The following is a 27,942-nucleotide window of genomic DNA, read 5'->3' as shown; positions in this document are numbered from 1 at the left end:
CCTTCCCTGGAGGATGTCCATATATTTCATTATTATATTATATTATATTATATTATATTATATTAGATTATATATTTGTAACACCACCTCCTTCCCTGGATGATATCCATATATTTCATTATTATATTGTGCTATATTATATTTGTTATAACACTCACTTCCTCCTTCCCCGGACGATGGTCATATAATAAATTGTATTGTATTGTTATTATATTATATTATATTATATTATATTATATTATATATTTGTAACACCACCTCCTTCCCTGGAGGATGTCCATATATTGCATTATTATATTGTGCTATATTATATTTGTAATAACACTAACTTCCTTATATTATATTATATTATATTATATTATATTATATTATATTATATTATATTATATATTTGTAATACCACCTCATTCCCTGGATGATCTCCATATATTTCATTATTATATTTTATTATTATATTATATTATATTATATTACTGTAATACTACCTCCTTCCCTGGAAGATGTCCATATATTGCATTATTATATTGTATTATTATATTATATTATATTTCTGTAATACCACCTCCTTCCCTGGAGGATGTCCATATATTTCATTATTATATTGTATTATTAATTATATTATATTATATTATATTATATTATATTATATTATATCTATATATATAAAAGAGTGATGGCATCACGGCAATTCACAAAACAACAAAAGTACAGGCCCCCCAACCTCAAAATTTGACAACACAACCCAACATCCACGCCTCAAGGTTGATACAACAAAAAGAAAAGAAAAATAAAGTCCTAATTAGAGAGAGAGCAATAATTTTTTTTATCCAATTGCTGCCAGTTTAGAGGGCTAATCTCTGCCCACTTGGTTGCCTAGCAACCAAGGGACAGCCAGGTTTCAGTTAGGGGACAGGCAGATTTAGGCCTCACTTAGACTTCTTCCACAGATTATCTAATTTGCACTGGATTATATGGCAGTGTAGACTCAAGGCCCTTCCACACAGCTATATAACCCATTTATAATCTTATATTATCTGCTTTGCACTGGATTATCTTGACTCCGCACTACCATATAATCCACTTCAGTGTGCATTTTATACAGCTGTGAAGAAAGGGCCTCATATAATCCAGTTCTGAGCAGATAATATAAGATTAGAAATATACAGTAGAGTCTCACTTATCCAACGTAAACAGGCCGGCAGGATAAGTGAATATGTTGGATAATAAGAAGGGATTCAGGAAAAGCCAATTAAACATCAAATTAGGTAATCATTATACAAATTAAGCACCAAAACATCATATTATACAACAAATTTGACAGAAAAAGTAGTTCCATGCGCAGTAATGCTATGTAGTATTTACAGTAGAGTCTCACTTATCCAACACTCGCTTATCCAACGTTCTGGATTATCCAACGCATTTTTGTAGTCAATGCTTTCAATAATCGTGATATTTTGGTGCTAAATTCATAAATACAGTAATTACTATATAGCATTACTGTGTACTGAACTACTTTTTCTGACAAATTTGTTGTCTAACATGATGTTTTGGTGTTTAATTTGTAAAATCATAACTTAATTTGATGTTTAATAGGGTTATCCTTAATTCCTCATTATCCAACATATTCGCTTATCCAACGTTCTGCCGGCCCGTTTATGTTGGATAAGTGAGACTCTACTGTACTGTATTTACAAATTTACCACTAAAATATCACAATGAATTTAAAACACTTACTACAAAAACATTGATTATGAAAAGGCAGACTGCGTTGGATAATCCAGAACATTGTATAAGCGAATGTTGGATAAGTGAGATTCTTCTTTAATATGAAATAATTACTGGGATAGAATAATGCAGAACAATATAATCTCTAAAACCAGGACAGTAAATAAACAGGGGAATTCCAGACAGGAAACAATCAGGGCCAGCTAACACCTCCCAACAAAGTATTCCCATTATCAACGTCTGGAAAATCCTCTGTTTTCTCAGGGCCACAGACAGTAGAAGCACATAAAATATTGCAAACAACACCACTCTGAAAACAAGGGAATTCCAGACAGGAAACAATCAGGGCCAGCTAACACCTCCCAACAAAAAATTCAGTCAGGGAGGAAACAGCCAGGCTTTAAAGATGCAAGGCCATTACATCCTAATCATTTTTCCTAATTGCAGCATTCATACTTGCCTCCAACAAACAAAAAAAACCAATCAGAAATATTGTATATTCACAACCTTTAGGAAATAATATCCCCTGATGGCGCAGCGTGTTAAAGCGCTGAGCTGCTGAACTTCTGGACCGAAAGGCCACAGGTTTGAATTGGGGGAGCGGAGAGAGCCCCCACTGTTAGCTCCAGCTTCTGCCAACCCAGAAGTTCAAAAACATGCAAATGTGAGTGCATCAATAGGTACTGCTCCGGCGGGAAGGTAACGCTGCTCCATGCAGTCATCCCACATGACCTTGGAGGAGTCTACGGACAACGCCGGCTCTTCGGCTTAGAAATGGAGATGAGAACCAACCTCCAGAGTAAGACACGACTGGACTTAATGTCTGGGGAAAACCTTTACCCTTGACCTTAACTACCACCAATTCCTCAATACTTTATTTCCCATACCACCAGACTTCGCCACAGCAACGCGTGGCCGGGCACAGCTAGTTATATTATATATTTGTAACACCACCTCATTCCCTGGATGATGTCCATATATTTCATTATTATATTGTATTATTATATTATATTATATTATATTATATATTTGTAACACCACCTCATTCCCTGGATGATCTCCATATATTTCATTATTATATTGTATTATTATATTATATTATATTATATTATATATTTGTAACACCACCTCATTCCCTGGATGATGTCCATATATTTCATTATTATATTGTATTATTATATTATATTATATTATATTATATATTTGTAACACCACCTCATTCCCTGGATGATGTCCATATATTTCATTATTATATTGTATTATTATATTATATTATATTATATTATATATTTGTAACACCACCTCATTCCCTGGATGATGGCCATATATTTCATTATTATATTGTGCTATATTATATTTGTAATAATAATACTCACTTCCTCCTCCCCTGGACGATGTCCATATAGTCCTCGGACCGGGCGTAATAGCCTTCGGCGCTGAGGGCCCCCCAGAAGTTGGACCACAGCTTCCCAATGCGGCTGACCAGCGGAGCCAGGACAAACCTGGGCCGAAAAGGAGAGGAATGAACCCATAGGAAACCAACGAAAACCGGCCCAAAAGGGGCTTCCTTTGGACTCACTTGTTCTGCCGGATCAGGATCCGCAAGCTGTCCGGGTTCTCGAGCACCACTTCGGCGTTCAGGCTGAAGAAATACTCACAGCGGGGGTCCTGCCGGCACAGGTTCCTAAGGGGCAACGGGACCGATTCAGGGTCAAGCCTGAAAGGGATGCCAAGAATTGCAGCCCCAGATGCCACAGACTCACGTGGCCGTGTCCCGAGCCTCGGCGCTGTCCAGGCGGTCATCCGGCCCGAGGGCTTTGACCGAGAGGTATTCCCCGCTGTGTCCACTCAGGAAGGCCGTCACTTGGGAGACATGGTGCTCCTCCTACAAAGAGAAAGCCTATCCTGTAGTATTATTACTATCGTATATTATACTCGCTGTGCCCGGCCACGCGTTGCTGTGGCAAAGTGGTGGTGGTATTGGTTAAAAATTGTTGTGTAATTTTTATTTGACTTTATTTGCATTTTTATTAATTTTATTGTAAGTTATATTTTTATTTATTATATTTTATTATTTTCTTGTATTATTTATTTTCTGTTATTATAGTATTTTATTGTATTAATTTTTTAGTGTTTATTATTATTTTTTATTGGGTTGCTAGGAGACCAAGTTGGAGGAGCTTAGCCTTCTAACTAGCAGCAATTGGATAAAAGCAATTATTCCTCTCTCTCTCTAATTAGGATTTTATTTTTATTTTATTTTTGTTGTATCAACTTAGAGCCGTGGATGATGGGTTGAGTTGTCAAATTTCGAGGTTGGGGGTCTGTAGTTTTGTTTTTTTGTAGGTCGCCATGATGCCATCACTCTTTTATATATATAGACTAGCTGTGCCCGGCCACGCATTGCTGTGGTAAGTCTGGTGGTATGGGAAATAAAGTATTGAGGAATTGGTGATAGTTAAGGTAAAGGATATACCACAGTAATTTTTATATATTTTGATTTTAGTGTTTTTGAATACTTGGAGTCAGATTGTATTCATTTTCATGGTTTACAGCAACACAATAATAATAATAATAATAATAATAATAATAATAATAATAATAGTAATGATAGTAATAATAATGACTTCGGTAATACACAGTGCTTCACTCCCTTCTCAGCTTCCTTTCTGGAAGAGTCCTTTTTTGGGAAGTGTTAGCTGGCCCTGATTGTTTCCTTTGTGGAATTCCCAATTTCCCTGCTTTCAGAGTGTTGCTCTTTATTTACTGTCCTGGTTTTAGAGATTATACTAGCTGTGCCCGGCCACGCGTTGCTGTGGCGAAGTCTGGTGGTCTGGGAAATAAAGTATTGAGGAATTGGTGGTAGTTAAGGTCAAGGGTCAAGGTTTTCCCCTGACTCTGGGGGTTGGTGCTCATCTCCATTTCTAAGCCGAAGAGCCGGCGTTGTCCGTAGACTCCTCCAAGGTCATGTGGGATGACTGCATGGAGCGGCGTTACCTTCCCGCCGGAGCAGTACCTATTGATGCACTCACATTTGCATGTTTTCGAACTTCTGGGTTGGCAGAAGCTGGGGCTAACAGTGGGGGCTCTCTCCGCTCCCCCAATTCAAACCTTTCGGTCCAGAAGTTCAGCAGCATAGCGCTTTAACACGCTGCGCCATCAGGGGATATTATTTCCTAAAGGTTGTGAATATACAATATTTCTGATTGGTTATTTTTGTTTGTTGGAGGCAAGTATGAATGCTGCAATTAGGGAAAATGATTAGGATGTAATGGCCTTGCAGCTTTAAAGCCTGGCTGTTTCCTCCCTGAGTGAATTTTTTGTTGGGAGGTGTTAGCTGGCCCTGATTGTTTCCTGTCTGGAATTCCCTTGTTTTCAGAGTGGTGTTGTTTGCGATATTTTATGTGCTTCTACTGTCTGTGGCCCTGAGAAAACAGAGGATTTGCCAGACTTTGATGATGGGAATACTTTGTTGGGAGGTGTTAGCTGGCCCTGATTGTTTCCTGTCTGGAATTCCCTTGTTTTCAGAGTGGTGTTGTTTGCGATATTGTATGTGCTTCTACTGTCTGTGGCCCTGAGAAAACAGAGGATTTGCCAGACTTTGATGATGGGAATACTTTGTTGGGAGGTGTTAGCTGGCCCTGATTGTTTCCTGTCTGGAATTCCCTTGTTTTCAGAGTGGTGTTGTTTGCGATATTTTATGTGCTTCTACTGTCTGTGGCCCTGAGAAAACAGAGGATTTGCCAGACTTTGATGATGGGAATACTTTGTTGGGAGGTGTTAGCTGGCCCTGATTGTTTCCTGTGTGGAATTCCCCTGTTTTCAGAGTATTGTTCTTTATTTAGTGTTCTGATTTTAGAGATTGTATTGTTCTGTTTTATTATACAGTAGAGTCTCACTAATCCAAGCTAAACGGGCCAGCAGAAGCTTGGATAAGCAAATATCTTGGATTATAAGGACTGATCAAGGAAAAGCCTATTAAACATCAAATTAGGTTATGATTTTACAAATTAAGCACCAAAACTTCATGTTATACAACAAATTTGACAGAAAAAGTAGTTCAATACGCAGTAATGTTATGTTGTAATTACTGCATTTATGAATTTAGCACCAAAATATCACGATATATTGGAAACATTGACTACAAAAATGGCTTGGATTATCCAGAGGCTTGGATAAGCAAGGCTTGGATTAGTGAGACTCTACTGTACCACATTAATTTTTATATATTCTGATTTAATGTTTTTGAATACTTGGAGTCAGATTGTATTCATTTTCATGGTTTACAGCAACACAATAATAATAATAATAACAATAATAATAGTAATGATAGTAATAATAATGACTTCATTAATACACACTGCTTCACTCCCTTCTCAGCTTCCTTTCTGGAAGAATCCTTTCTTGGGAGGTGTTAGCTGGCCCTGATTGTTTCCTTTGTGGAATTCCCAATTTCCCTGCTTTCAGAGTGTTGCTCTTTATTTACTGTCCTGGTTTTAGAGATTATATTGTTCTGTATTATTCTATCACAGTAATTATTTCATATTACAGTAGAATCTCACTTATCCAACATTCGCTTATCCAGTGTTCTGGATTATCCAACGCAGTCTACCTTTTAGTAATCAATGTTTTTGAAGTCAGTGTTTTAAATTCATTGTGATATTTTGGTGCTAAATTCGTAAATACAGTAATTACTAGGTAGCATTACTGCATATTGAACTACTTTTTCTGTCAAATTTGTTGTATAACATGATGTTTTGGTGCTTAATTTGTAAAATCATAACCTAATTTGATGTTTAATAGGCTTTTCCTTAATCCCTCCTTATTCTCCAACATATTCACTTATCCAACATTCTGCCGGCCTCTTTATGTTGCATAAGTGAGACTCTACTGTATATTATATATTATTAGTATCCTTTTGTTATCCTATTATTTATTATTATTATATTACATATTATATATACTATATATACTCGAGTATAAGCCTAGATTTTCAGCCCTTTTTTTAAGACTGAAAAAGCCCCCCTCGGTATTATTACATTTATTATTTTTCTCTATTATTGTTGCTACTATTACATTTATTACTGCATTTTTATTATTATTAATAATACATTTATTATTTCACTCTGATATTATTATTGCATTTATTATTTTACTCTATTTATTATCACTTGTATTATTTTCCTGTATTTATTACTGTTATTATTACATTATTATTAAAAGGATACATAAGCACATTTACAGTGAAAAAGATGAAAATAATGATTTAATCAGAGTTGGACAGTCATATCTTAAATTACAGTTTGATGTAAAGATTCAAAAGCATTAAACTATTGATGCCTCAATTAATGTAATTTTATTGGTATCTTGGCTTATACTGGAGTCAATGTTTTCCCAGTTTTTTTTTGTGGTAAAATTAGGTGCCTCGGCTTAAATTCGGGTTGGCTTATACTCAAGTATATACGGTATATATTATTAGTATCCTATTGCTATCCTATCTATATATATAAAAGAGTGATGGCATCAGGGCAGCGGACAAAACAACAAAACTACAGGCCCCCCAACTTCAAAATTTGACAACACACCCCATCATCCACGGCTCTAGGTTGATACAACAAAAAGAAAAGAAAAATAAAGTCCTAATTGCAGGGAGAGGAATAATTGTTTTTATCCAATTGCTGCCAGTTAGAGGGCTAAGCTCCGCCCACTTGGTCTCCTAGCAACCTACTCAGTCCAGGGGACAGGCACAGTTAGGCCTCAGCCTCTTCCACACTGCCTATAAGATACAGATTATCTGATTTTAACTGGATTATATGGCAGTGTAGACTCAAGGCCCTTCCACATAGCTATATTACCCATTTAAAATCTTATATTATCTGCTTTGAACTGGATTATCTTGAGTCCACACTGCCAGATATTTCACTTCAGTGTGCCTTTTATACAGCTGTGTAGAAGGGGCAGTTCTAGGCAGATAATATAAGATTACAAATATACAGTAGAGTCTCACTAATCCAACATAAACAGTGTCCTCTATCCTCACCACTTTCACAGTTCACAAACAACCAAATGCACACTAAACATAACGACAACCATACAACAGACAATACCACCACTACCGCAACAATTTCTCACCAACACCATCAAACAATGCCACAGCAACGCGTGGCCGGGCACAGCTAGTTATTATAATAAATTATATTATTAATATCCTATTAAGTACTATCCTATTTATTATCTATATATATAAAAGGATAAAGTTGTGGGCGCAGTGACTATAACAACAAAACTAAACATCCCAGAAATATGAAACTTGGCAATACAATGCAAAAGCCTTGCCTCCCGGTTACAATAACACAACCACACCACAAAACCACAATCCGGACCCACAAAACTCACAACAACAAATCATGACTATAACAACATAACTAAATGCCCTAGAAATACAAAGCTTGGCAACACAACGCAAAAGCCTTCTCTCCCGGTTGTAACAACACAACCACACCACAAAACCACAATCCGGACCCATAAAACTCACAACAATGCATCGTGACTATAACAACACAACTAAACGCCCCAGAAATACGAAACTTGACAACACAACGCAAAAGCCTTGCCTCGTGGTTGTAACAACACAACCACACCACAAAACCACAATCCGGACCCATAAAACTCACAACAATGCATCGTGACTATAACAACACAACTAAATGCCCCAGAAATACAAAACTTGACAACACAACGCAAAAGCCTTGCCTCGTGGTTGTAACAATACAAACACACCACAAAACCACAATCCGGATGCACAAAACTCACAACAAAGCATCGTGACTATAACAACACAAGTAAACGCCCCAGAAATACGAAACATGGCAACACAACGCAAAAGCCTTCCCTCCCGGTTGTAACAACACAACCACACCACAAAACCACAATCCAGACCCATAAAACTCACAAAAATGCATCGTGACTATAACAACACAACTAAACGCCCCAGAAATACGAAACTTGGCACACAACTAAACGCCCCAGAAATATAAAACTTGACAACACAACGCAAAAGCCTTGCCTCCCGGTTGTAACAACACAACCACACCACAAAACCACAATCCAGACCCACAAAACTCACAACAATGCATCGTGACTATAACAACACAACTAAACGCCCCAGAAATACGAAACTTGGCACACAACTAAATGCCCCAGAAATACAAAACTTGACTACACAACACAAAAGCCTTTTCTCCTGGTTGTAACAACACAACTACACCACAAAACCACAATCCGGACCCACAAAACTCACAACAATGCATCGTGACTATAACACAACTAAACGCCCCAGAAATACAAAATTTGACAACGCAAAAGCCTTGCCTCCCAGTTGTAACAACACAACCACACCACAAAACCACACTGGACCCACAAAACTCACAACAGTGCATCGTGACTATAACAACACAACTAAACGCCCCAGAAATACAAAACTTGGCACACAACTAAACGCCCCAGAAATACAAAACTTGGCAACACAACACAAAAGCCTTGCCTCTCAGTTGTAACAACACAACCACACCACAAAACCACAATCCGGACCCACAAAACTCACAACAACGCATTGTGACTATAACAAATACAAATTTTGACAACACAACTCATCCACCTCCCCAATCCCTACATTCACACTTGGCCTCCAAAAAAAACAATTACAATAATAACAATGACAACAACAACAACAATAAGAATCAACACCATCACAGGCAAGAAACAGCCAGGCACTGAGGCTGAGAGGCCAGTCAGTGCTACACTGGGCCTCCAAAAAACAATACAGTAGCATCTAACTTATCCAACCTTCATGACCACTACAACAACAACAATAATAAACACCTACACAGGCAAAACAAAAAAAAGACTATTGTACCACAATAAAAATATAAACCGCACTCAGCAGAATCAGACGTCACGATTAACAACAAACCAAAGACAACAGGGATCTCAAGCAATTATCAATCAACACAAAAATTGAAGAAGGTAACAGACTTCAAATACTACTATTAATGTGAGTATAAAGAAGGGTGGAGGTCACAGCATCAATACAACCTAATGTAGACTGACCAACACCACCAGACTCAGACACAGCAACGCGTGGCCGGGCACAGCTAGTATCATATATAATATATCATTGTCTTGGGAGATTTCAACGTCCACGCTGATGCGGACTCTTGTTCATTAGCGGCTACAGACCTAGTGTCCACCATGGAGACACTAGGACTCTCGCTTTGTAGCACTGGGCCTACGCATCAGGCGGGACACACACTAGACCTGATCTTCAGCGCAGGAATTCAAGTGGCCCAAGTCTCTACCATAGAGGTTCCATGGTCGGATCACTGTGCCCTAAGAGTTCAGTTGGAGCATGCCTTCCCACCCAACAAGGGCGCCGAGCTGATCTGGGCTCGCCCAAGGAATCTTATGGAACCCAGTAGGTTCCAGAACGCTCTGAGAGATCTGGAGCCAGTCACCGACTCGATTGATGCGCAGGTGGACTCATGGAACACCAGGCTATCCAATGCACTCGATGAGATCCCCCCTAGACGCCCCCTCCAACCCCACCGAAACCGGTCTCCTTGGTTCACCGAGGAACTTCGACCGATGAAGCGAGAAAAGAGACGGCTAGAGAGCGTGTGGCGAGAACTCCGTGACGGAGTATCGAGATCAGCCTATAGGGCTTTCATGGAGTCCTATGAACATGCTATCATCGCAGCAAAGCGAGCATATTACGCCTCTCTGATAGCGTCTGCCAGCTCACGCCCAGCAAAATTGTTTAAAATTATTCGATCTTTAACAACGGTCCCTATCGTCCCAAAACTTGTGCGCCAACTGCGACCTTACCTCGTGAAGTCTGATCTGGCCACGGTGGTCCATGCCTTAGTTACCTCTAGACTGGACTATTGCAATGCACTCTACGTGGGGCTGCCCTTGAAGACGGCCCGGAAACTCCAACTAGTTCAACGTTCGGCAGCCTTGCTTCTAACTGGAGCAAATTATAGGGAGCGGTCAACCCTCCTGCTTAAGGAGCTCCACTGGCTGCCGTTCACCTTCCGGACCCAATTCAAGGTGCACGTGATCACCTACAAAGCCCTGAACGGTTTGGGACCCTCCTACCTTAGTGATCGCCTCTCCCCCTACGAACCTCCACGATCTCTTCGTTCGTCGGGGGAGGCCCTCCCCTCGCTCCCACCTCCGTCACAAGCACGGTTGGTGGGGACGAGAGAGAGGGCCTTCTCCGTGGTGGCCCCCCGGCTCTGGAACTCGCTCCCCAGGGAAATCAGGCAAGCCCCCACCCTGGTAGCATTCAGAAAGAGCTTGAAAACCTGGCTCTTTACTCAAGCCTTTAGCTAAAGATTGCTAATCCAGAAGCAATCTGTATCTGTGACCATTCTTGTACCGGTTTGCACCTTTTACCTTTGTCAACTCGATATAGACACAGGGTCTATTCCCATCCCAATTTGCACTTCCAGAATTTGCAGCACTTTATCAGTCACCTTGTGTTTACAATATTTATATGGTGCACCTTACCCAGTCTACTTTTACAATCTCTCAGTTTTAATCCATGTTTTTATTAGTTCTTGTTTTTATTGGCTAATGTTTAATTTTTTTAATTTTTTATTGTGCAAGTTGTTGTCTATTGCTGTGTTTTATACTGCTACTGTTTTTATTCGGGCTTGGCCCCATGTAAGCCGCCCTGAGTCCCCTCCGGGGAGATAGAGGCGGGGTATAAAAATAAAGTTATTATTATTATTATTATTATAAAAGGTGATGATCAGGCCCTTTCAGCCGAGGCTTTCCAGAGCTATTTTACCGACAAGATCTCGCTACTACGCCGGGACCTCCCTGCCACAATCGACACAGTGAGAGAACTTGGGACGCCGTGGCCACTCGCTGGGCCCACCCTCGACCGGTTCATCCCGCTGGACGCAGAGGCTCTTGATAGGCTCATAGCTGCAGCTGGACCGACCACTTGCTCCCTCGATCCGTGTCCCTCTTGGTTGGTAAAATCCTGCTTGGAGGGATTACGTGACCTGCTGCTGAAGATAATAAACAGCTCCCTTGAGCAAGGAGTCTTTCCAGAGGGATTAAAAGAGGCGGTGGTCTCTCCTCTGCTGAAGAAACCAGATTTAGATCGTTTGGTTCCCTCCAGTTATTGCCCAGTTTCAAATCTTTCATTTCTGGGCCAGGTGATTGAGAGGGCAGTAGCGGTGCAGCTGCAGCAGTTCCTAGACGACACAGCCGGACTGGATCCTTTCCAGTCTGGCTTCCGTGCGGGGCATGGGACAGAGACTGTATTGGTTTCCATCACGGATCACCTTCGATGCCAGCTTGACCAGGGCGGGTCGGTGCTGCTTGTGACGGCGCGAGTGGCGCCATCTATATGTTGGAACTATAAGTTTCAAGATTTGAATTGTTGTATCATGCCTGATTTTGCCCTTACCCTGTAAATGTAGTTGGATTGGTTATTTATATCTGTCAATCAATGTTGTTTGTACCTGTTATATTGCTCACTCAGCAAAACTGTTTGGCTCCACCTCTTCCTGGAGTAGGACTGTGTTTCCTCCTTTTCATTCCATCAGCAAGTTCTCTATCGGATGGACGTGAAAGAGAGGCTTGGCTCAAAAAGCCCTTCAAAAGTTACCTCTCAGCACCAGTTCTGAGGTTCTTACCCTTGGGACTCACACTTCATGTTCAGGGCCAACCTGAACAACGTTGAGGAGTCTCAAGCGCCTTCACATCAGTCCTTTGGCAACAGAGGAAGACTCTTGTCTTCAGATATAGGTCATTGGACTGAGGCTGAGTTTGCTCCGGCATTCACAGCCAGAGAAAGAGGGATCTGGACAAGCTTCATGGACTTAAACAATCAAAGACTGTAATGTATATTTTCTTTTACCCCCTTTGTGAACAATAAACCCAGTTTTTGAGTTATCTACAGTGTTTTGGTCCTTGGGAGTTCCAGTTTCCCTAAAGGAGGGCAAGAAGCAATCCCCTGGGGAAAGATGTCACGTCCATGCCTCTTTCACTAAGAGTTTACAGCCCCAGGCGCGACTGCACACTGCTTGTGTTATTGGATCTCACAGCAGCATTTGACACAGTCGATCACAATCTTCTGACCCACCGCCTTGCCGTTGCTGGAGTTAGGGGGACAGCTTTAAATTGGCCGGCCTCCTTTCTTCACAACCGTGGCCAGCGAGTGGAGAGGGGGGGCCTGGTCTCTGAGAGGTCCCCTCTACATTGTGGGGTTCCTCAGGGGGCCATTCTCTCCCCTCTGTTGTTTAACATCTATATGCGACCACTTGCTCAGCTGGTCCGAGATTTCGGGCTCGAGTGTTATCAATACGCTGACGACACTCAGCTTGTGTTAAAGATGGAAGGCCAACCGGAGTCTGTACCCAACAATTTTCATCGGTGCCTCAAGGCCATTATTGGATGGTTGCGTTCCAGTAGGTTGAGGGTGAATCCAGCAAAAAGGGAGATCCTATGGTTGGGCCGACCGGGCAGTGGGGAGATCCAGTTGCCAACCCTGGATGGCGAAGTGCTACGCCCGTCTTTACTGGTAAAGAGTCTGGGAGTCCTCTTGGACCCTTCATTGACGATGGAGGCCCAGGTCTCCGCCGTTACCAAAACCGCCTTTTTTCATCTTCGGCAGGCTAGACGGCTGGGCCCCTATCTGTCTAGGGACAACCTGGCTACGGTGATCCAGGCTACAGTCATCTCGAGACTGGATTACTGTAATGCTCTTTATTTATTTATTTACGGTATTTATATTCCGCCCTTCTTTCTCACCCCGAAGGGGACTCAGGGCGGATTACAATGAACACATATATGGCAAACATTCAATGCCAACAGACAAACAACATTCAGTTTTTAGACAGACACAGAGGCATTTTTTAACATCTTTCCAGCTTCACGATTTCCGGCCACAGGGGGAGCTGTTGCTTCACCGTCCATTGGTGGCTGTTCTTCCTCATTCTTTTCCTCGTGAGCAGTTTTATGGTGTTGTAGATTAGTTAAATTAGCCTCCCGCATAAAGCGTCCCTAAATTTTCCCTACTTGACAGATGCAACTGTCTTTCGGGGCTGCTAGGTCAACAGCAAGCCGGGGCTATTTTTATTTTATTTTATTTTTTTATGGTCGGAGGCTTAACCCAACCCGGGCTTCGAACTCATGACCTCTCGGTCAGTAGTGATTTATAGCAGCTGGTTACTAGCCAGCTGCGCCACAGCCCGGCCCCTTTACATTGGCCTTCCTGTGTCGGTGATCCGGAAGCTCAAATTGGTGAAAAATGCAGCTGCCCGGCTCCTTGCGGGAGTCCCAATAAGATGCCACATAACACCAATCTTACGGCAGCTGCACTGGTTACCAATTGAGCACCAGATCACTTTCAAAGTGATGGTGCTTACCTTCAAGGCCTTACATGGTCCAGGGCCGATGTACCTGAGGGACCGCCTCACCCCTTACAAACCCCAGAGATCCCGCCGTTCTGAGGACCAAGACCTGCTGGAAGTCCCCAGTTTTAAGACCTTGCGTGTAACAACAACCAGACGCAGAGCCTTTTCAGTAGTGGCTCCATCTCTCTGGAACTCCTTCCCACCTGAAGTCCGTGCCTTGCGGGACTTGTCGGCCTTCTGCAGGGCATGTAAGACACACCTGTTTCGACAGGCTTTTGAGTTCTGTTAGATGTTTTAAAAGGTGCTTTTAGGATGTTTTTTAAGATATTTTTTAAGATGTTTTTTAAAGACGTTTTTAAGATGTTTTTAAATTGTTGATTTTAGCCGGTTCTTGTAAGCCGCTCCGAGCCCTAGGGGAGTGGCGGCATATAAGTTTGAAAAATAAATAAATAAATAAATAAATAAATATAATATTAGCATGCTATTATTTATTAGATTGTATATTATTAGTATCCTGTTAAATGCTATCATATTGTTTCTTATATATATATTTATTATTATATTATATACAGTTTCCTGTTATTAGCATACCATTAAATGCTATCCTGTTATTTATTATACATTATATATGATTAGCATGCTTTTAAGTACTATAAATTATATTATATATTATTCGTATGCTATTAAATCCTATCCCATTTATTATTATATTATATATTTATTATGTTATTACCCTGTTTCCCCTAAAATAAGACATCCCCAGAAAATAAGACCTAGTAGAGGTTTTGCTGAATTGCTAAATATAAGGCCTCCCCCAAAAGTAAGACCTAGCAAAGTTTTTGTTTGGAAGCATGACCGCCGAACAGAACACCAGAGCATGCAGGATCAGTAAATGTACGTACCATAAAGTGTTGTACATGGAAATATTGGTAGTAACAAGAAATTATTGATAGGATTCACAGTTTGTTTGGTTATGCTGGTTTATGATGACTATTACTGTACAGTATATAATAAATGTTCATTTTTTTTGGTTCAACAATAAATGTGAATTCCTCTTCATGGAAAAATAAGACATCCCCTGAAAATAAGACCTAGAGCATCTTTGGGAGCAAAAATTAATATAAGACACTGTCTTATTTTAGGGGAAACACGGTAGTATTACGATATTTATTAATCCCATAATTATTATATATTATAGGTATGCTATTAAGTGCGATCCTATTATTACTTATAATGTTATAATATAATAACATTATAAATAATAATAGGATCGCACTTAATAGTATCATTATTACTAATTATTATTAGTATAATAATTATTATTAATAATCATATAATGACTCACACTGTTATGGATGAAGAGCTGGATGCGTCCCTTTGGGTATCGCAGCTTCTGCAGCCGTTGGAAGAACTGGGAGAGGAAGGGGGTGGGCTGCTCAATGAAGACCCCCAGGAGGACCACGGGGAAGACTCCCTCCTGGAAGACAAGACAAGGAGAACACACACCATGACAACCGCCACCTTGGTAATGACCATCGCATTGCAATGACCATGGGATTGCAAAGATGACTGGATTGCAATGACCGTTGAATTGCAGTTACTATTTTATTGCAATTACTATTGGATTGCAATGACCATTGGATTGCAATGACCTTTGAACTGCAATTACTATTGGATTGCAATGACCACTGGATTACAATGACTGCTGGATTGCAATGACCATTGGATTGCAATGACTCTTGAATTGCAATGACCATTGGATTGCAAAGAATATTGGATTGCAATGACCATTGAATTGCAATTACTATTGGACTGCAATGACTCTTGAATTGCAATTACTATTGAACTGCAATGACCACTGGATTGCAATGACCATTGGATTGCAAAGATTATTGGATTGCAATTACTATTGAACTGCAATGACCACTGGATTGTAATGACCATTGGATTGCAAAGATTACTGGATTGCAATGACCGTTGAATTGCAATGACCATTGGATTGCAATGACTCTGGATTGCAATGACCGTTGAATTGCAATTACTATTGAACTGAATGACCACTGGATTGCAATGACCATTGGATTGCAAAGATGATTGGATTGCAATGACTGTTGAATTGCAATGACTATTGGATTTCAATGACCATTGGATTGCAATGACTGTTGAATTGTTAATGACTATTGGGTTCCAATGACCACTGGATTGCAATGACCGTTGAACTATAATATTAGATTGCAATGACCATTGGATTGCGATAACCATTTAATTGCAATGACTATTTACCTGACAGTGTGTATGTGTTTGTATTGTTTATTTCCCCGGTTACGAGGGATTTGTAAATTTCTGTATGCTATTTATGCAACAGCTGTGGGTCTATGGAACATAATATATATATTTTTTAAAAACTGGATTGCAATGATCATTGGATTGCAATAACCGTTTAATTGCAATGACCATTTAATTGCAATTACTATTTGATTGCAATGACTATTGCAATGACTATGGATTGCAATGACTATCATAATGACTATTGATTGCAATGACTATTGGATTGCAATGATGGTTGAATTGCAGTGACCACTGGATTGCAATAACCATCAGAATGCAATAATAATAATAATAATAATAATAATAATAATAATAATAATAATAATAGTAATTACGTCCAGGTCTGTGAGGTCCTTCAGGCCTTCTCCGCAAAGAGTGCATCCCGTCTCGAAAGTCCAGCTCTGAGGGATGTAGTTGCCCAAGTAGTTCAGCTGCAGCTTTGAGCAGAGAAAGATCAATGGAAGGCCATCTAGTCCAACCCCATTCCACCAAGGTGCCATCCAAACCCTCCCGACAGAGGTCCATTCACCTTCGAAAGAAGGAGAGTCCTCTGAGGCTGCCCCTATTGCACTGAGGTTGGAAGGGGTCCCCCAAAGGCCATCTAGTCCCACCCCATTTGGCCTACCTTGGTGGCTTCGTTGCTCTGGATCAGGACCGGGAGCGTATCGAAGGCCAGGTTCCTTGCTCTCACGCGCCCCTTTTCAAATTTCAGGACCACGTTGTCTTAAAAAAAACAACATATAAATATCTATATATATAAAAGAGTGATGGCATCACGGCGACTCACAAAACAACAAAACTACAGACCCCCCCCAACCTCGAAATTTGACATCACAACCCATCATCCATTTGATACAACAAAAATAAAAGAAAAATAAAGTCCTAATTGCTGCCAGTTAGAAGGCTAAGCTCCTCCAACTTGGTCTCCTAGCAACCCAATAAAAAATAATAAAAAACACTAAAAAAGAATTAAAACACTAAAAAAATTAATACAATAAAATACTATAAAAACAGAAAATAACTAAAAATAGTACAAGAAGATAATAAAATATAATAAATAAAAATATAACTTACAATAAAATTAATTAAAAATACAAATAACGTCAAATAAAAATTACACAACAATTTTTAACCAATACCACCACCACTTTGCCACAGCAATGCGTGGCCGGGCACAGCTAGTATATATATGTGTGTATGTGTACATAGGTGTGTATATCTATATATACAAAAGGGTAATGAAATTTCGGCCCAGGACAAAACAACAAAACTACACATCCTAGAAACACTAAACTTGGCAGCACAACCCCTCATCCATGCCTCTACGTTCATACAACAAAAAGAAAAGAAATATAAATTCCTAATTAGAGGGAGAGGAATAATTGTTTTTATCCAATTGCTGCCAGTTAGAAGGCTAAGCTCCGCCCACTTGGTCTCCTAGCAACCTACTCAGCCCAGGGGACAGGCAGAGTTAGGCCTCACTTAGACCTCTTCCACACTCTATGAAATACAGATTATCTGATTTTAACTGGATTTTATGGCAGTGTAGACTCAAGGCACTTCCACACAGCTATATTACCCATTTATAATGGACATAATGTCAGGAGAAAACCTTTACCCTTGACCTTAACTACCACCAATTCCTCAATACTTTATTTCCCATACCACCAGACTTCGCCACAGCAACGCGTGGCCGAGCACAGCTAGTGGGGGCTCTCTCCGCTCCCCCAATTCAAACCTGTGGCCTTTCGGTCCAGAAGTTCAGCAGCTCAGCGCTTGTTATAACACGCTGCGCCATCAGGGGATATTATTTCCTAAAGGTTGTGAATATACAATATTTCTGATTGGGTTTTTTTGTTTGTTGGAGGCAAGTATGAATGCTGCAATTAGGTAAAATTATTAGGATGTAATGGCCTTGCAGCTTTAAAGCCTGGCTGTTTCCTCCCTGAGTGAATTTTTTGTTGGGAGGTGTTAGCTGGCCCTGATTGTTTCCTGTCTGGAATTCCCTTGTTTTCAGAGTGGTGTTGTTTGTGATATTTTATGTGCTTCTACTGTCTGTGGCCCTGAGAAAACAGAGGATTTGCCAGACTTTGATGATGGGAATACTTTGTTGGGAGGTGTTAGCTGGCCCTGATTGTTTCCTGTGTGGAATTCCCCTGTTTATTTACTGTCCTGGTTTTAGAGATTATATTCTTCTGCATTATTCTATCCCAGTAATTATTTCATATTAAAGAAGAATCTCACTTATCCAACATTCGCTTATACAATGTTCTGGATTATCCAACGCAGTCTGCCTTTTCATAATCAATGTTTTTGTAGTCAGTGTTTTAAATTCATTGTGATATTTTAGTGGTAAATTTGTAAATACAGTACAGTAGAGTCTCACTTATCCAACATAAATGGGCCGGCAGAACGTTGGATAAGCGAATATGTTGGATAATGAGGAATTAAGGATAACCCTATTAAACATCAAATAAAGTTATGATTTTACAAATTAAGCACCAAAACATCATGTTAGACAACAAATTTGGCAGAAAAAGTAGTTCAGTACACAGTAATGCTATATAGTAATTACTGTAATTATGAATTTAGCACCAAAATATCACGATATATTGAAAGCATTGACTACAAAAATGCGTTGGATAATCCAGAATGTTGGATAAGCGAGTGTTGGATAAGTGAGACTCTACTGTAAATACTACATAGCATTACTGCGCATGGAACTACTTTTTCTGTCAAATTTGTTGTATAATATGATGTTTTGGTGCTTAATTTGTATAACGATTACCTAATTTGATGTTTAATTGGCTTTTCCTGAATCCCTTCTTATTATCCAACATATTCACTTATCCTGCCGGCCTGTTTACGTTGGATAAGTGAGACTCTACTGTATATTTCTAATCTTATATTATCTGCTCAGAACTGGATTATATGAGGCTCCTTCTTCACAGCTGTATAAAATGCACACTGAAGTGGATTATATGGCAGTGTGGAGTCAAGATAATCCAGTGCAAAGCAGATAATACAAGATTATAAATGGGTTATATAGCTGTGTGGAAGGGCCTTGAGTCTACACTGCCATATAATCCAGTGCAAATTAGATAATCTGTGGAAGAAGCCTAAGTGAGGCCTAAATCTGCCTGTCCCCTAACTGAAACCTGGCTGTCCCTTGGTTGCTAGGCAACCAAGTGGGCAGAGATTAGCCCTCTAAACTGGCAGCAATTGGATAAAAAAAATTATTTTTCTCCCTCTAATTAGGACTTTATTTTTCTTCTCTTTTTGTTGTATCAACCTAGAGGCGTGGATGATGGGTTGTGTTGTCAAATTTTGAGGTTGGGGGGCCTGTACTTTTGTTGTTTTGTGAATCGCCGTGATGCCATCACTCTTTTATATATATAGATAATGAATATATCATTCTTCTCACCAAGGGCTCCATTGAGGTTTTGGAAGATGCGGCACCTGTGATCCAAAGTGATATTGAGGCCCTCCTGAAAGGAAACAAAAAGCACAGAATTAAAATAGTATACGTTCGGCCATTTTAAACTCACATTGGTTCTGTCCGCACTGTAGATTTACCCTCTTTTCCGGATCTAAGAAAACCTTGGTGTAAAACAGCTGGTCGCTGGCGCTGTCTGGACCGGACCAATCCGCCAGCATTTTGCTGAGAAACGGGGCAGAACCAATAAACCCTATAAAGAAAGAAGTTGTTCTCAAATGCCATAACAACAAACTGCAAATAATATTTGTTTATTTTATTTATTTACTACATTTATATCCTCAGAGAAGCTTACAAATCATATTTACATACACTGTATTAGATCAATAACACAACACTAGCACTATATAGCAATATTGTCACTAATATATAATTAATATTAATATATTGTTTTATTATTAGTATTACATTGCATTACATTATAATATTATTAATATTACATATATATACAATATATTCATTATTATTTATTATTGTGAATTATATTGTATATTATATACAATATTATATATATACATACATACACACACATATATATAATACTATATAATAATAATATATGATATTATTATTATGTTAGATTACATTATATTATTATCAATATTACATGAATATAAATATATTATTATTGTAAATTGTATATTATATACAATATTATATACATACATACACACACATATACATATATATAATACTGTATTATAATAATATATCATATTATTATGTTACATTGCATTATATTATTATCAATATTACATGAATATAAATATATTATTATTGTAAGTTATATATTATATACATATAGATACATACATACACATATACATATATATAATACTATATAATAATAATATATCATATTATTATTATTATTACATTACATTATATTATTATCAATATTACATATATATGCCATATATTAATTATTATTTATTATTGTGAATTATATTGTATATTATATACAATATTATATATATACATACATACACATATACATATATATACTACATAATAATAATATATGATATTATTATTATGTTACATTGCATTATATTATTATCAATATTGCATGTATATACAATATATTAATTATTATTTATTATTGTAAATTGTATATTATATACAATATTATATATACATACATATGCTTATACATACACACACACACACACATATATATAATACTATATAATAATAATAATATATTAAAATAAATACGTAGATATACATAATACTATATTATAATAATAAAATATATTAAAATAAATAGGTATAAAATATATCTATATATTATCTATACACATAATAGAAGTGTGTGTGGCTGAGGTTAACCTGGCATGATGTGAGTTGTAGTTCACCCACAACCTTATGCAATTAAACAATTGACTTTTTCAAATAATCTGGTCAACGCCAGAGACCCAAGCTCGTATAATAATAATAATAATAATAATAATAATAATAATAATAATAATAATAATAATAATAATAAATATTATTTAAAAAATACCTCCAGATCCAAGGAAGCGGTTCCCTTCCCGAACCTGAGGATATTTGGATTCCAGCCTTCGGTCTGGATAGATGAGAGTCTCAGACGAAAATACCACCCGGGATGCGGCCTGTTTGAATTTCTTGAGGATTTCTGTGGGTCCGGAGGCAAAGAGGGCATTGTCGCTGAAAAGAAAGGAAGAAAGTGGGGTGAACCCAAACAGGTCTAGATGGCCTCTGGGGGCCCCACTCTTTGGCTCCTACCTTTCTGTGAAAAGGATGACCAAATCCTCTTTGTCCGCATAGTTTTCCAAGGCTGCTTTCAACAGCCGGACCTTCTGACCACCTCCAAGGGGTTTCTGGTCGCCTTCGTCCAATCCCAAGACCTGAAATTGGAACAAAATAATAATAATAATAATAATAATAATAATAATAATAGCATAGTGATTTGCTATGTACTAATCTTGTTGTGTATGAAATAATAATAATAATAATAATAATAATAATAATAATAATAATAATGCAATACATTGCTTCCTGGACCTGACTCGTGTCTCCCATTCCCCCAGTGTTTAATAATAATAATAATAATAATAATAATAATAATAATAATAATAATAGTAATAATGCAGTGCATTGCTTCCTGGACCTGACATCTCTCCCATTCCCTCAATGTTTTATTTATTTATTTATCGTGTAAGAAGCGAATTGAGGGTACAAGTTGTAATGTATTTGAAAACACAAAGTTTAAAAAAACTTGTAATTATACTAAATGTAATTATACTAAATACTACATTATACTAAATGAGCACTAGCTGGCCACTTGGAGTGCCTCTGGTGTTGCTATTAGAAAATAATAATAATAATGATGATGATAATAATAATAATAATAATGGAAATAGAAATACAATGTATTGCTTCCTGAAAAATTTCTAAGTATATAATAATAATAATAATAATAATAATAATAACAACAACTTTTTCTTCCAATGTAGGAACTCAAGGTAACAAACAATATAATAATAATAATAATAACAACAACAACAACAACAAATCCAGCATATCTATCTTGTTTGCTGTGTCATAATAAAATAACAACAACAACAACAACAACTTTGTTTTCCAATGTAGGAACTCAAGGTAACTAACAATAATAATAATAATAATAATAATAATAATAATAATAATAATAATATTTTTTCTTCCAATGTAGGAACTCAAGGTAACTAACAATGAAATAATGATAATAATAATAATAATAATAGCTTTTTCTTCCAGTGTAGGAACTCAAGGTAACTAACAATAAAATAACAACAACAACAACAACAGTAATTTTTTCTTCCAATGTAGGAACTCAAGGTAACTAACAATAAAATAACAACAACAACAACAACAACAGTAATTTTTTCTTCCAATGTAGAAACTCAAGGTAACTAACAATAAAATAACAACAACAACAACAATAATTTTTTCTTCCAGTGTAGGAACTCAAGGTAACTAACAATAAAATAATAATACTCCTAATATTTTTTCTTCCAATGTAGGAACTCAAGGTAACTAAGAATAAAATAACAACAACAACAACAACAGTAATTTTTTCTTCCAATGTAGGAACTCAAGGTAACTAACAATAAAATAACAACAACAACAACAACAATAATTTTTTCTTCCAATGTAGAAACTCAAGGTAACTAACAATAAAATAACAACAACAACAATAATTTTTTCTTCCAATGTAGAAACTCAAGGTAACTAACAATAAAATAATAATACTACTAATATTTTTTCTTCCAATGTAGGAACTCAAGGTAACTAACAATAAAATAACAACAACAACAACAATATTTTTTTCTTCCAATGTAGGAACTCAAGGTAACTAATAATAATAATAATAATACTAATAATAATTTTTCTTCCAGTGTAGGAACTCAAGATAACTAACGATAAAATAATAATAATAATAATAATAATAATAATAATAATAACTTTTTCTTCCAATGTAGGAAATCAAGGTAACTAACAATAATAATAATAATAATAATAATAATACTAATAATTTTTTCTTCCAATGTAGGAACTCAAGGTAACTAACAATGAAATAATAATAATAGCTTTTTCTTCCAATGTAGGAACTCAAGATAACTAACTTACTAACTAACTAACATCAATAACAATAATAATAATTTTTCTTCCAATGTAGGAACTCAAAGCAACTAACAATGAAATAATAATAATTATTATTATTATTTCCAATGTAGGAACTCAAGGTAACTAACAACAAAATGATAATAATACTAATAATAATAATAATAGTTAGCTAACAATAAATATAGAGCAATATAAAGCATTACCTTAATGTCATAATTGAAGAACTTAGCGGATTGTCGGAAGCGTTGGAAGCCTTCTGTCTCCTCTGTGGCCACAGTCAAAACTAATAAATTATCTAAGTAATAAAGAAATAATCTATATATATAAATGAGTGATGGCATCATGGCCACAAAACAACAAAACTACAGGCCCCCCAACCTCAAAATTTGACAACACAACCCATCATCCACGCCACTAGGTTGATACAACAAAAAGAAAAGAAAAAGAAAATCCTAATTAGAGGGAGAGCAATAATTGTTTTTATCCAATTGCTGCTAGTTTAGAGGGCTAATCTCTGCCCACTTGGTCTCCTAGCAACCCAGGGGACAGGTAGAGTTAGGCCTCACTTAGGCCTCTTCCACAGATTATCTAATTTGCACTGGATTATATGGCAGTGTAGACTTCCACACAGCTCTATAACCCATTTATAATCTTGTATTATCTGCTTTGCACTGGATTATCTTGACTCCACACTGCCATATAATCCACTTCAGTGTGCATTTTATACAGCTGTGAAGAAGGGGCCTCATATAATCCAGTTCTAAGCAGATAATATAAGATTATAAATATACACTAGAGTCTCACTTATCCAACATAAACAGGCCGGCAGGATAAGTGAATATGTTGGATAATAAGAAGGGATTCAGGAAAAGCCAATTAAACATCAAATTAGGTAATCGTTATACAAATTAAGCACCAAAACATCATGTTATACAACAAATTTGACAGAAAAAGTAGTTCCATGCGCAGTAATGCTATGTAGTAATTACAGTAGAGTCTCACTTATCCAACACTCGCTTATCCAACATTCTGGATTATCCAACGCATTTTTGTAGTCAATGCTTTCAATATATCGTGATATTTTGGTGTTAAATTCATAAATACAGTAATTACTATATAGCATTACTGTGTACTGAACTACTTTTTCTGACAAATTTGTTATCTAACATGATGTTTTGGTGCTTCATTTGTAAAATCATAACTTTATTTGATGTTTAATATGGTTATCCTTAATTCCTCATTATCCAACATACTTGCTTATTCAACATTCTGCCGGCCCGTTTATGTTGGATAAGTGAGACTCTACTGTACTGTATTTACAAATTTACCACTAAAATATCACAATGAATTTAAAACACTGAATACAAAAACATTGATTATGAAAAGGCAGACTGCGTTGGATAATCCAGAACATTGTCTAAGCGAATGTTGGATAAGTGAGATTCTTCTTTAATATGAAATAATTACTGGGATAGAATAATGCAGAACAATATAATCTCTAAAACCAGGACAGTAAATAAACAGGGGAATTCCACACAGGAAACAATCAGGGCCAGCTAACACCTCCCAACAAAGTATTCCCATCATCAAAGTCTGGAAAATCCTCTGTTTTCTCAGGGCCACAGACAGTAGAAGAACATAAAATATCGCAAACAACACCACTCTGAAAACAAGGGAATTACAGACAGGAAACAATCAGGGCCAGCTAACACCTCCCAACAAAAAATTCACTCAGGGAGGAAACAGCCAGGCTTTAAAGCTGCAAGGCCATTACATCCTAATCATTTTCCTAATTTCAGCATTCATACTTGCGTCCAACAGGAAAAAAACCCATTCAGAAATATTGTATATTCACAACCTTTAGGAAATCATATCCCCTGATAGCGCAGTGTGTTAAAGCGATGAGCTGCTGAACTTCTGGACCGAAAGGCCACAGGTTTGAATTGGGGGAGCGAAGACTGCCCCCACAGTTAGCCCCAGCTTCTGCCAACCCAGAAGTTCAAAAACATGCGAATGTGAGTGCATCAATAGGTACTGCTCCAGCGGGAAGGTAACGCTGCTCCATGCAGTCATCCCACATGACCTTGGAGGAGTCTACGGACAACGCCGGCTCTTCGGCTTAGAAATGGAGATGAGCACCTACCCCCAAACATGACTGGACTTAACGTCAGGGGAAAACGTTTACCCTTTACCTTAACTACCACCAATTCCTCAATACTTTATTTCCCAGACCAACATATTTCGCCACAGCAACGCGTGGCCGGGCACAGCTAATATATATATATATATATATATAGGTAATGAAATTTCGGCCTAGGACTAAACAACAAAACTACACATCCCAGAAATACTAAACTTGGCAGCAGAACCCCTCATCCATGCCTCTACGTTCATACAACAAAAAGAAAAGAAAAAGAAAGTCCTAATTAGAGGGAGAGGAATAATTGTTTTTATTCCAATTGCTGCCAGATAGAAGGCTAAGCTCCGCCCACTTGGTCTCCTAGCAACACACTCAGCCCAGGCGACAGGCAGAGTTAGGCCTCACTTAGGCCTCTTCCACACTGCCTATAAAATACAGATTATCTGCCTCTACGTTCATACAACAAAAAGAAAAGAAAAAGAAAGTCCTAATTAGAGGGAGAGGAATAATTGTTTTTATTCCAATTGCTGCCAGATAGAAGGCTAAGCTCCGCCCACTTGGTCTCCTAGCAACACACTCAGCCCAGGCGACAGGCAGAGTTAGGCCTCACTTAGGCCTCTTCCACACTGCCTATAAAATACAGATTATCTGCCTCTACGTTCATACAACAAAAAGAAAAGAAAAAGAAAGTCCTAATTAGAGGGAGAGGAATAATTGTTTTTATTCCAATTGCTGCCAGATAGAAGGCTAAGCTCCGCCCACTTGGTCTCCTAGCAACACACTCAGCCCAGGCGACAGGCAGAGTTAGGCCTCACTTAGGCCTCTTCCACACTGCCTATAAAATACAGATTATCTGCCTCTACGTTCATACAACAAAAAGAAAAGAAAAAGAAAGTCCTAATTAGAGGGAGAGGAATAATTGTTTTTATTCCAATTGCTGCCAGATAGAAGGCTAAGCTCCGCCCACTTGGTCTCCTAGCAACACACTCAGCCCAGGCGACAGGCAGAGTTAGGCCTCACTTAGGCCTCTTCCACACTGCCTATAAAATACAGATTATCTGCCTCTACGTTCATACAACAAAAAGAAAAGAAAAAGAAAGTCCTAATTAGAGGGAGAGGAATAATTGTTTTTATTCCAATTGCTGCCAGATAGAAGGCTAAGCTCCGCCCACTTGGTCTCCTAGCAACACACTCAGCCCAGGCGACAGGCAGAGTTAGGCCTCACTTAGGCCTCTTCCACACTGCCTATAAAATACAGATTATCTGCCTCTACGTTCATACAACAAAAAGCTCCAGCTACTCCAGAAAACGGCCAGGCTTTGAGACTGCAAGACTATTCGCTGCTATTCCACCTGGCCAACAAAGGATTCCCATAAGCCACTGCAACGCGTGGCCGGGCAAAGCTAGTATATTTATATATTCTATAAATATATCCAGTAGGTCCCTGATCTCTATGCTTTTAAAATGCATAAAATATATTTATTTAATGCATTTACTGCCCAGTCTAATAATAATGATGATGATGGTGAAAGTAAAACTTCCATGGCAATGAAAGTGTTGTCAAACTGCGTTAAAGTGCAGGGCAGATGATGCTCTGATCCATGCACAGAAAAGTTCTAAACTTTGGAATAAAGTTTATTATTATTCCAGAATCCTGGATATTATTTTGCAAGTTTTGCTTACCTTTCTTTGGCTTGGAACAAGCAGTGAGCATCAGCAAGCAGAGCAGAAATATTATAGGAGCCATGGATGGGGACAACATAAAGGGACAAAACTAACAATACACATTCCCTTTGGCGGGGAAAAAAAGGCATCCCAAGCCCCGCCCCCTGCCACGCAAGAGATCAAACCCCTCCCCTTTAAGACCCGCCTCCTTCCCTTTAAGAGGAAACAGCAACACAAAAAGGGGCGGGGCGAAATACGTCATATGAGGAAGTGACACTCTCAATGGGAAATGCCACTTTCTATTATTATTATTATTATTGTTATATAATATATTATAATATAATAATACATTATTATATATTATTATATTATATTGTTATATTGCATTATAATACATTGTAAAAATATAATATATTATTTTATTATAATACATATACATTATATACATTCTATTATAGTACAATGTATCAGCATACAGTAATAATTATTATATTATAACTAAATTATATTATTATAAAATA

The 27,942-nt window shown here is 37.8% G+C and overlaps 1 protein-coding gene across 1 annotated transcript in view; it reads right to left on the bottom strand.

The window, feature by feature from the left end:
* The window catches only part of plod1 (procollagen-lysine,2-oxoglutarate 5-dioxygenase 1), a 42,527-nt gene extending 14,930 nt beyond the window's left edge, over positions 1–27,597 (bottom strand). Inside the window, exons 1-12 of the mRNA XM_062965502.1 lie at positions 27,440–27,597; positions 23,820–23,911; positions 21,733–21,854; positions 21,491–21,654; positions 20,064–20,176; positions 19,912–19,975; positions 17,113–17,210; positions 16,823–16,924; positions 15,505–15,636; positions 3,489–3,610; positions 3,305–3,409; positions 3,102–3,227 (exon numbers count right to left, since the gene is read on the bottom strand). Of these exons, the coding sequence (XP_062821572.1) occupies positions 3,102–3,227; positions 3,305–3,409; positions 3,489–3,610; positions 15,505–15,636; positions 16,823–16,924; positions 17,113–17,210; positions 19,912–19,975; positions 20,064–20,176; positions 21,491–21,654; positions 21,733–21,854; positions 23,820–23,911; positions 27,440–27,518 (1,319 nt within the window). The 5' untranslated portion in view covers positions 27,519–27,597. The remainder of the gene's footprint in view (positions 1–3,101; positions 3,228–3,304; positions 3,410–3,488; positions 3,611–15,504; positions 15,637–16,822; positions 16,925–17,112; positions 17,211–19,911; positions 19,976–20,063; positions 20,177–21,490; positions 21,655–21,732; positions 21,855–23,819; positions 23,912–27,439) is intronic.
* Positions 27,598–27,942: the final 345 nt, after the last annotated feature.

The sequence above is a fragment of the Anolis carolinensis genome, unplaced genomic scaffold (assembly GCF_035594765.1).
Source record: "Anolis carolinensis isolate JA03-04 unplaced genomic scaffold, rAnoCar3.1.pri scaffold_15, whole genome shotgun sequence".
NCBI lineage: Eukaryota > Metazoa > Chordata > Lepidosauria > Squamata > Dactyloidae > Anolis > Anolis carolinensis.
This window is presented reverse-complemented; position numbering and strand designations above follow the sequence as displayed.